At 33.9% G+C, this 12,397-nt stretch overlaps 1 protein-coding gene across 2 annotated transcripts in view; it reads right to left on the bottom strand.

Moving 5' to 3' along the window:
• LOC111513754 (esterase B1) overlaps nucleotides 1–12,397 on the bottom strand; it is a 48,751-nt gene that overhangs the window by 8,530 nt on the left and 27,824 nt on the right. For both annotated transcript variants that reach the window (XM_074185998.1, XM_023169980.2), the window contains 2 exons: nucleotides 2,199–2,390; nucleotides 399–583 (listed from right to left, as the gene is read on the bottom strand). In XM_074185998.1, the coding sequence (XP_074042099.1) occupies nucleotides 399–583; nucleotides 2,199–2,390 (377 nt within the window). The remainder of the gene's footprint in view (nucleotides 1–398; nucleotides 584–2,198; nucleotides 2,391–12,397) is intronic.

Below are 12,397 nucleotides of genomic sequence, written 5' to 3' on the forward strand. Positions count from 1 at the left end.
CACCAAATCATTGCCATCGAAAAAACACAGACAGACACGAAGAATAATCGATTCAATTATATATCATGATATTATTTGTCGAAGAAAAACAACTGATGTGAAATAATATGAGAACCTTGAGTGTTTCTATTTGGGAACGTTGAACAAAATTGGAAAAATCAGTTGATCGCTATCAATATTAACAATTTAGCGAATTGCGTGGTGAAATTCACAAAAGAAGATTCTACGAATTCACTAGTGCTGCATTCTCTCCTCTTCTTTCTTTTTCTAGACACTTCCAACAGTAATTGAAGTATACATTTATCATAACCTCAATTTCAGTTGATTGCTTTTGAATTTCACGGAATGAAATATAGATAAATACTAAAAATATGGATGTGGAGAACAGAGATACATACGTCTTCGATCTTGAATTGAGCGCTGACTAAACTTCTTGCACTAGCCCTACAAAGTTTCTGGAACACTGTCTTCTCATCAGCATCTTTGTATCCAATGGCTTTGGCGATATCGGCAAAATTTCTTCTGCCTCGAGCCCAGGGGTTTAATGCACTCCCGCTCTGCATGATGGCCTTGTGAAATAGACCTGAAAGAAGGAAAACATCTTCATTTTGAGAACAAGTAACTCAGTGTTTGACCTCGAGGTGAAAATTATTACATTTGAAAATGACTGATACTATACGAAATTACACTTAATTTATCTAACAGTTTCAGATACATTACAGAAAAATTGTGGAATTTTTGAAGGACAAATATGAAATTCTGAAGATTTTATTTATATACCAGATATGAAAGGAACATGAAAAAAACAGTACGAACATTTAACGTAATTTTTTCAGTTATCGAACCAAAAACCAGAAATTATCACTCAAAAGCACAGCAAGCGATACTCATTTAGAGTTGGCCAGCGAAATCAATTGAACATATTCAGTTTTTTTCTCAAAAATATCGTCACCTGGTCATTTTTGAAAGTAGAATGTTTTGAAAAGGGCGGAGTCAAAGTTCTGTGATAAACCTCATACGGTGGATATTTCTAAAAGATCCTCGACCTTATGGCCACAAATCACAGATGAAAAAATCTTTTGATTTTATGGGCTATAGGAAAATCAAATTTTTATGAAATAAAATTTTTTTGAATTCATTCTATGCAAGAGGATCGAATTTTTCTTTTTTTAGTAATGTTGCTATTTTCCATAAGGTACAACGAATTGAGGTTTTTATTTTCCGTTTTTAATTTTTTCTGCACCAATTAGAGTTTGAAACAAAACAAAACATAATAAATGCATGCATCAACTCGGGATATGTGTTTTCTTCAGAAGGTCATTCCAACGCAACTTTCTCAACTTCTTCTTCGGCATATCTTATTTCTCAGAACACTGATATACACGAGGTCCATTCGAAATGTTTTCTATAAAGATTGAAATTATATCATTACTTTCTAAATTATAACTGTTTTCAATCGGCCACAATTTTTAAATTACATATTGCACAAATAGACTTCACAAAAAGTCATGATAGAACGTATTGCATTGAATCTGAAGCCGCCCCTGACCGATATACCGGCCAGCGAGCAAACACATGACATCGCCGCGAAATAATGCAATCGGCAACCGCCGGTAAATCTCTAGTCGAGTATCGAACCGACTACAGATTTCTAGAAAGAACCGATACACTATATAAGCTCGGCTTTCTGACCCAAGAGGGCAGTTCAGAAAGTGAATTGAGCGGTTAAACAAGGAATTCAAATAGTGGAAATAAATTAAGCATTAGTTGTTAAGAGTTGTAAATAGATTAGTTTGTGACTAGTGAAATATTATTGGAAATAAATTTGTTTGAGACACTTAATTATTCAATTTGTCACAGTATTCAAAACAAAAAAATACTTTAATGTGAGATTTTTACTTGAATTGATTCCAAGTGCAAATCCCATATTAAAGTGTATTTTGAATACGTTATAATGAATTTTTATCAAGTATCAAATTTTTAGTCAAAAAATAGTAACGTTTATTTCATATGAAAAAATTTTATCATGTTTACTGTATTGCTTTTAGAATTAAACTATCGTCAAGGTCAAACATAATTGTCGAACATTATTCCGTGAATAACTCTATTCACGAATATAAATCAACTGTAGATAACATTTCAGATATGTATTGTTAGAGTGTTGAAATAGATATGAAAATCGACTGTTTGAAAATTACCTTTAGTAAGCGGCGATAGAGTCAAATAATGAACGGAGGCACTTCCAGCGCTTTCTCCAAAAATAGTAACATTTTGAGGGTCTCCACCAAAATTGTTGATATTTTTTTGAACCCACTTTAGAGCAAGTGTTTGGTCTTTCAATCCAGCGTTTCCAGGAACTCCCAGCGATTGATCTTCAAGGCTCAAAAATCCTGAAAATGAATCATTAACGCTATATTTCAGTTCTATAAAAGTAATTATGATATTACAAAAATAGTACAATTTATATACCGATAAACTCAATGTCGACATTTCTAGTTTACAAAGGCATCTTCAGGGCACTGCATAGTGAATTTGTGAACTTCAGATTCACTCTTATCAAAACAGTTTATTGTATGATTTAAACTATAAAGGGTTTTACAAAAACCGCAACACGTGTTCGCTATAGAATAGCTTTCTCAAGAGTAAAATATTCATTTTACGCTTCACAGTGATAATTTTGATATTGTAGTCTTCTTCATAATTCATTCCGGAAAAAAATATAAAGAACCTGTGAGTAGATTATCGTCTATTAGTTGATTTCTAATTGTCGTCATAGTTCTTCATTTCGTTGAATTCAGCAATAAAAATATGGAGTACCAGAATATATTATATGATATAATACTGAATTTATAATGAGTATCGTTTCAAAACTATTCGAAAACAAGTTGTAGGGGATAACAATGCTTGACTTTTTTGAGAGAGACATCACGAATAAAGTATATTGAAAAAACAGGAATAGCAGACTGTAGTTTGTACCGATAGATCCACTGATCCTTCCAAAATGAAATTAAGGAAATATAATGAGGTCTACGCCAAACGCTATTGACTTTATCTGTTTCAAAGTTTCTCAAGAATAATAATGCACCGTGGATAATCTAATTTTTCATTGTTGTGACATTTTTCGTGACATTTGATAATATTATAGTTGACAACTAATGATATTTTCTGCCTGAAAATACACTCAAATATGCAGTGCTTTTCTTTAATGCCCCCCTCTTTTATTTTTTGAACGGGTCAACTCAGAATTGAAATTTGGGAAAAAGAAATTGAAGCATGAATACTGCATTTTAAAGTGAAGTTGACAGATGAAATTTTCAAGATGGCGACCGGACGCCATCTGGGAAAAAACCAAATGAAAGGGGGGTCTTGTGACACATCATTTTGAAGCTCCTTACAAATGCTTCACAACTCTAGAATATAATGTCAATATCTTCAACTATTACAAAATGGCGGAACTTTTAATAATTGCCTGAATACATTAACATTTAACTACATAATGTGAGGTAATAAGCTTGCGGTCAATTGAGAAGATGCTCAAAATGGTTGCCTTGAACTTCTTGACATATGAACATCCTATCCGATATTTCACGCCTAACATTTTCGAACACAGTAACGTCAATATCTTTAAAAATATTTATTATTTTCTGCCGTACATCCAATATTGAAGCAGGTTCAGTTTCGTATACCTTTTGCTTCAAATAGTCCCATGAAATGAAGTCCAAAGGTGTCAAATCTGGCGAGCGGGCTGGCCATTTTGTAGGATCTCGTTGGTCAATCCAACGACCAGGAAAAGTAGTATACAAATAGTTTCTTATTTGTATGGAGTAATGTGTTGGTGTTCCATCTTGTTGAAATGCAATATCCATATTGAATTCTGTGAATATTGCCGTTTAAAAAAAATGTACATTTGTCACTAAAACAAATATTGTGGAGATGGGTAAGATGCCTTGCAATGGTTTCCGTCATGAATTCTGTTCTTCGATCAGGGTCATCTTCAGTTAATTGATGTACAATTTTAATGTTGTATGGATGATACATATTCCTCTTCAAAAGTCTCCACACAGAAGAAGGAGACACCTCACAAACATTCGCGACAGAATAAGTAGACTGTTCAGGATTTGCTACCGTCTCACCAATTTATTTGTACTTGCTGTTTTTTGGGGATGAACAATGGTGTTCATTGTAGTACTGACATTTTTCGTCGTATTTATAAACGAAAAATGACTTAACAATTGTTGGAATTGCCATATGGCAGATAAAAAGGAATATTTCTAGAAATATTGATATCAATATGTTTGTTTTCAGGAAATGATTGAATGTTCCGCCATGTTGTAGTTGGTGAAGATATTGACTTCATATTATAGGTTTGAGGTTTGTGAAGTATTCGTCAGGAGCTTCAAAACGATATGTGACAAAACCCCCTTTTCCATTCAATTTTTTTCCCAGATTTCTCTTCAATTTCTCTTCAAAATGAAGTATTCATGTATCAATTTCATTATCTCAAATTTCAGTTTTTTGAGTTGACTAGTTCAAAAAATAAAAGGGGGGGACATTAAAGAAATGCACTGTATGAAACAAAGTCTCAAAATTGTGTAAGTTACACCACTCATATAGCTAAATTTGCCTGTAATTGAAGTTTCGAATAAAATAATTGAAAAATAAAAAAATAGGTTCCATTTATTAGATTTTAACAGTTGTGATTGCTTCAGAAAAAATAAAGGCATGGCATTTGTAACTAAGCGCGCATTAATGATTATCTTATCATAGAAGAAGCGAAGTCAGCAAAACCAACAAAATGTTATTTGCAATGCTGCGAAGAAGAAGATCAAACCTCTCACAACAAACGCAAGTAGATTGCGAGATATTACGAATCAATAAACTGCACGTGAAGAATACATCGAGCACCCTGTTCAGTATCACCAGGTCCACTATTTTCGCAGTAGATCTATCTTTTTGGACTTTGAACTACTACTCTACTATTTGAGAGTGAAAATCTACCAATGATTCAGTTCACTTCCTTTGAAATACATTTTTTATTGTTTTTGTATCAATCAAGTGTGTCAAATACATGTTTCACTCTGTTTCTTCTCGGGTTTCACAACTTCAGGAAGAAGTTGAACAATATCAATGTATTCTCAGTTCAAAATAAACATAATCTCTTTTTATGACTAATATTACGCAGTTTGTGTTTACGTTATTCTGTTTTATCTGCAAAAAAAGCTTGAAACGTTATACAATGATATCACGATGTAGGTCAGAGTCCTCACTCGTAATTTTAGTCCGTTATGAATAGTAATCAGCAAATGACACTGACAATGTTTGTAAATGAGTTGGATAACTTCACATATCAATTGTCATCTCAAGATCAGGTTATTTAGATTCATTTCAAATTCAGAAAATCAAAAAACTTGGGAAACGAAATGGTGTAACAATTCGCTCATCACTTCGAAAGAGTTCCTTATCATGTTCGGAATGTACTCTTTCTAAGTTGGAAAAACGAGGTTATGATGATTGGGTTATGGTGTGCCAATTTTTATATCTTGGAAAGGAATGGTTATACTCGGATCGAAAGATCCGGGTATAACCATTCCCAACCCGGCCTTCAACTGGAATAGTTAATGCTTTAGCGTTACTTTGAACTAATCAACTTTCGCTTGACTAGTTGAACATTCACAACACATTGAAGTAGCGTTTTGATTATCATTCATTGATGATTCACAAGGCAAAAAATATATAATTGATCAATTATTTCTTCGGTAATTGTAGTGATACAAACACAGACTTTTTATGAAGAATACTATTTGGATTTACATATGAAATTTGCGATATGAGAAGTATTGTTAATGGAAACACAACAAATTATAATACCGCTATCGCTGAGACACTGATGAAGTCAAGGTTATGATATTTAAAAATTTCTTCGGTACAAAATTGATTGATTAGAACCATATGAAAGATAAAAAGCGAAAGATAACAAAGATGAAATTTCTATTTTCTAGTAATATGCTAATATGTTTTGTTGATTTGCTTACTGCACACATGAAGAAAACATGCAATGAAAAACTCTCTACAAGGGTTCAATTTTGATATGTAATTCATACTCGCCGTAGCTACTTCAATTTTTTGACAGATATGACTGGAAACTGTAAAATACATTTTTCAATGGAAATATCAAATGACTCAGATTCAGATTTTTCTGAATCTTATTGAATTTATATGCGTTAACTTGAAAATTGTAAAGTGAATACATGTGAATGAATTCACTCTCACCATTGTTTCAAGGACAAAACACAAGCACTACAGGAAAATCCTTAAGGCGCTATTAGAGTGGTGCCTATGCGAAATTAGCAATTTGCGTTGGACTTGAATCGCTGGAGATTAAATCTATTTGGAAAAATGTTCTCAGGAAGTTTATTCCACATAAACGTAGTTCCCCGGATGAAACATTTCTTAAACAGTGAAGTTCAAGGTGTACTGAATTGACCTCAAACAGATGAGCAGCCACAGTTCGTCGCGTATTTCTGATGTGTACCGTTCTTGGTGGAATCAACTATACCAAGTCACTTAAACACCTTCCGTGAAAGTATTAATAGAAGAGAGAGACAAATCTCCAACCTTTCTTCGATGTTCCAGGTTATCAAGGTTGCACGTGATGCTCGCGTCTCCAATCAGGCGGGCGGCTCTTCTCTGGATGGAATCTAGAAACTTCAGGGTATGTTTGGGGACAGGGCTCCATGCATGAGAACAATACTGCAAAGAAGGTCTGACCTGAGCTTCATGAAGCATCGAAAGTTGCTGAGGTGTGTATAGTTTTCTGGTTGGGAACAGCGTTCCAAGCTTTTGAGAAGCAGCCTTTCCAATTCCAATTCCAGCGACATTATTGTGCCAAGAAATACGGGTGTCCATTTTATCTCCCAACAAACTTATCGAAGCAGAAAGTGGAATTGTCTGACCTGACATTATTATATCCGGTTCGAAGACATTTATCTTTTTGGAGAAAACCGATGCCTGGGTTTTTGTGGCATTGAATTAAACCTGGTTACTCTCACCCCAATTCAAATTCACTTCTAGATCCTCATCAAGATATTCAACCTCCTGCTGCCGCTGAAGATGTGCCTCCGTAGCCGATGTACTGGAATCCAAATGGAATGACGAGACAAGTGTGCTGTCGTCAGCAAAGCAATATTTTGAATTTTTATTTTTGTTCGAAAAGTCGTTAATATACAATAAAAAGAGGGCTGAAGACAATATGGATCCCAGGGGAACACCAGCGTTGATGGTGACAGTATTCGAGAGATATCCAACGACGACCACACAGGGAATATTCTTTCAGGAAGCTGGAGAGCTGTAGTTTTTGTAAAATTCTCATGTGACTCTTATTTGACTGAAATATTCAAATAATATTGAAGTTGAAGGTTGTTGAGGTTGGTACCAGAAGTACTTGGACCAACAAAATAACCAGTAATTTTGGAACAAAAAATTATTTATTTTCAACATACTTAGTCTCCTTGCAGTTCTATACACTTTTTCCAGCGACGTTCAACAAGTTTGATACCGTTTTTATAATAAGAATTGTCTTGCACCACAGAATAGCCATTACTGTTGAAATTACTTCTTCATCGTTGGAAAATCTTTGACCATTGAGCAATTTTTTCAAGTTTGAGAACAAAAACTGATCCGAGGGGGCTCAATCTGGCTTATAAGGTGTATGAGGTGGGATTTCAAACTTTAATTAATTAATTTTGGTAATGGCAATAATGGATTTGTGAGCTTGTGCATTATCTTGATAAGACAACACTTTTTTTTAGCCAAATGAGGCAGTTTTTGCTTGATTTCTTTTCTCAAACATTGTAATGAATTGACATAATACAGGTCGTTGATAGTTTTACCTTTTTTAAGATAGTCAATGGAAATTATGTCACGCGCATTCCAAAAAACCGTTGCCGTGACCTTGACTGCAAATGAAACGGTTCTCCGTTTTGAGTCCACTGTTTTGATTGTTCTTTAGTATCGGGATAAGAGTGATAGATCCATGTTTCATCCACGGTTATGAAACGACGCAAGAATTCTGGTTTGATTCTGTGAAACTTAGCTAAACACTCAATTGAAACATCTTTACCACAGTATTTTTGCTCGAATATGAGCGAACGTGGCCCTTATCCTGCACTCAGGTTCCTCCTGTCCTAAAATATGCCCTGGAAGTTGATAATTCCAAATGCTCTATGATTGTATTTGGAAGGAAAGTCGCAAGGTCGAAACTTAGAGATCTGATCATAAAAATTGATGACACTGTTTTACCAGTTATAAATCAGGTAGAAAATATAGGAGTTTTTATCGATGATGAACTCAAATTCAAAAAACATACTTCAACATTGATTCAAAGAACATTTGGAAAAATGAAAGTAGTATACCCTCATAGGCATGTCTTGAGTCTAAAAACCAAATTACTCATTTGTGATTCGTTGATATTATCTATTTTCAATCATTGTGACGTAGTGCATCATTATTTTCTGAATAAAAATGAGCAACAACGAATTCAAAGAGTTCAAAACTCTTGTTTGAGATTTTTGTACGGTATCAAGAAAAGAGAACCGATTTCTCATATACGTAAATGAGCCAGGTGGCTGGTTATTGTCAATAGAACACTTCCCTACCTCTATAACAAAATAACTTATCGAACTGATGTTCATAATGTGAACATCAGGCACAAAACGATCCATGTTGTTAGACACTCTATAGAACTATTCTAAAGGTCATTAACATATACGATAGCTGAATTCTATAACAACCTACCACCTTTCTTTCGGTCGAAATCTGTTTCCAGTTTCAGGTACTGCCTGAAAAAAACACCTTCTGAAAAAACAATAATACCCGAATATATTCTATGACACATTGGCTCTTGTAGGCTATATCTAAAATATTTGTAGTATCCTTAAGTTTCTATCGATATCCGCCTCATGAATTAAATGTTGTACCCGCTATCACAATTCTTTTTGTTTGTTTTTCATCTTTTTCATTTTTTTTGTAAGTTGCAGAGGAAGAATGCACTCTGTTCAATCTTGTATCCTATTGACAAATTTGTATTTTGTTTTTCTCCATATTGTATCATGTTTTTTCAGCTGTCAATAAATTCATTTATTATTATTATCTCCTGATTTCAAAGTAATATACGATGTACCGTACTTTTTGAAATGCCTACTAAGACTGCTAACTCGTGCACTTTCAGTCGACGATCATTCTGTACCGCTTTGTGAATTTTCTTCACCAATTCCGGAGTCGTCACCTCATTTGGTCGACCACTGGATGCTCGGCTTGGCAGCTCGTATGGACTCGTTGAAACTCTGCTTACCAATTTTTCACTGTTGTGAACGAAGGAGCAGATTCACCCTAGGTAGAATCCAGTTTATATATTGATTGGGCTGAGGCCTTTCGAATGAAAGTACTGTATCACATAACGATCACTAATTTTCCCCATTTTCACTAATTCACCGAAATTGGTTGCTATTCATGGCTACCGAACAAATAATAAACAACGCAGCGCCTTCAAACTTGAAAATTATGCTTTATAGATTGTGTACTACCTAATACAATGATATTTTTCAAACAATGCCATCTCTTAGTCAAGCTCGGTACTTCTGGGAACACCCTGGTATAACAAATTCAAATATTCTGAATTTTGACAAACGAATAGTCGTTTGAGAATGTCCGTAAAGGACGAAACTGCAGTAACGTTGATTACAAATACAGGTGGTGAAAAAGCAGAAAGTTTTATCCCTCATTTTTCATGATGATCTCCTACCGACAGCTACATCCATCAGTTTATTAAAATTAAAATATTTGAAGCACGACTGATATAATAATAATGATAATAATTTTATTCACTTTCTGATTGGGGTATCGATACAATTAATTTAGAAAATATATGAATAAAACAAAACAAGAACTTACGAAGCAGTGAACTGCTTGTGTATAAGGAAGGATAATATATATATATTTTAAAATTTGAAACTGTTTATATAGGAACGATGTCAATTCATTAAGGTAGACTAATGGACATAGTACAGTAGATTAAAATTGAAAATAACTCATTTACATTATGAAATTCATATGACAGCATATATATTCGATATAAAGGACTCACAAGATCGTGAAATCGGAAAGAATATACGTGACGTAATGGGAAAACAGTAATAGAGATATAGTATTCATATTGTTACATATACGGATAAAAAATTGTATAAGGTAGCGATTACAGTTAATTAGGACACAATATAGTAGGCTACATATTTATAAATAATTATCATGATAAAATTCATATTGCATTTACATGGTATAGGACACATAGAGAACTCATGAGTCCTAATATCAAGATAAACATACATGACGCAACCATTTTGGAATTCATGATAATGACTCATTATATTAGTTGAAGAGAGATATGTACTACATTGAAGCTTGAAAAATATCGGTGGTGCTCTATTTTTCCAGCTATTTCTGCACGGAATATAAGTTTGATATATTTTTTGAGTTTTTTTTATCAATTTTGGATTTGTCTCGCATTTAAGGTTTATCGGCAATGAGCTGAAAAGTTTTGGGCCAAAGTATCGATAATTTTTTTGTTCATGACTGGTATCACTATAGTTTTTTGTGACGGATGTTATATTTATGGTCCAAAATGATCAATTCATTTCTGTGAATGTATTGGGCTGTGGTTAAACTAATAAGGAAAAGCTGTCTTGGATCGAATATTTCGGATTCTTCGATGACTATCTAGGATTATACCTAGGTACTTAAGAGAGCAATTTCCTACGTAGGCAGGGCCATATCATAGCTACTGAATGGAAAATAGAATGTTTTTTCAAAGTTTATTGATAATAACCTATAATCGAACCACATTTTTATCCGACTCAGATCCTGTTTTAACCACTTTCAGGTTAAACCAATCATCATCTTTACAGATCAAAACCGTGTCATCTGCATAGCTAATGATTTTGAAGTAAATATTCAGGAGATTGTTGAGGTATATGTTGAATAATATCGGTCCTAACAATGTTCCCTGAGGCACACCACACAATACGGTTTTTTCATCACTCACTTTATCACCTATTTTAACAAATTGTTTTCTATTCTTCAGATAGCTTGTGAAAAAACCGTGTGGTATACCTCTCATTCCTATATCTTCAAGGGTTTTTAGAAGTATATTATGGTCTACAGTGTCGAAGGCTTTTCTCAGATCAATAAAGACACCAATTGATGGTGTCGATTCATCTAAGGATTGAGAGATTTTTTGTGTTAATATTTTTATTGTATCTTGCGAAGACATATTATTTCTGAAACCATACTGCGTAACTGACATTAAACGGTGTTTTTCTAGAACTTATTGATTCTTCTTTGAATAACCTTTTCCAAAATGTTTGCTAGGCAAGTTATTAATGAAATAGGCCTGTAGTTACCAACATCACTCTCATTTCCATTTTTGTGCTGAGGTGTGACTACAGTCATTTTGGAAGATAAAGGAAAAAATCCCTGTTCTAGTGATTTATTGACTATGAAGGTGTTTGTGCTATTTATTTCGAGACAAGTTTTAGGGTTTCTGCTTTCAGATTATCAATCCCGGGAGCTTCCTTGTTCTTCAGTTGAGAGATAATTTCCTTTATTTCATTTTCTGTTGCAGGGTTTAGGGACAATGAATGGATGCACACCATTTTTCTTCTGAATATTGCATGTTTCTATTGATTTTTTTTGACATATCTTTTCCAACAGAGATAAAATATTCATTGAAGGTGTTGGCTATTTCGATAGGATCTGTTATTTGTTCATTGTTTTTGGAAATTATTGATCTAATTGGTAAACTTTCCTACTTCTACATGACGGTTTCTGCAATAAGCCGTTTTAGTATCCCTGATAATTTTGTCAAAAGTTTTTTTGAAACTGTGTTATTCATTGATGAAGACATTGTTATTTGGGTCATTTTTTAATCTATGATATAAATAGATTTTTTTTTGTTCACAGAATTCACAGGGGATTTGGTTATCCATTTCTTCCGTTTTCCGTGTTTGTTGTTTATTTTTAGATACCTTGTACATTCATGCAATTTTGTTGTTATGATTTTGATGAATTCAATTGTTTCAGAGTCGAGATCATTCAGGTAAATGATGAAAAACAGAGGTTTCAAGTGTGACCCCTGGGGTAACCCTGAAACGTTTAAAGTCCTCAGAATGGAAACCTATAACACTTAGAAATGGTGACCTATTTTGCATAGGAGACTATATACATCTTTATAGGGTTCCACGTTCACCCACCTCATCAAACCTCACAAGGAGAATGTGGTGGCCGTGAAAACGGCATCAATGTATATTCTATAGTCCTTGTCGATGTGGAGATATTCGGTGGGTGT

Source organism: Leptinotarsa decemlineata, unplaced genomic scaffold (assembly GCF_025532065.1).
Source record: "Leptinotarsa decemlineata unplaced genomic scaffold, Ldec_3_MD MMD2_tig00078422_RagTag_RagTag, whole genome shotgun sequence".
Classification (NCBI taxonomy): domain Eukaryota; kingdom Metazoa; phylum Arthropoda; class Insecta; order Coleoptera; family Chrysomelidae; genus Leptinotarsa; species Leptinotarsa decemlineata.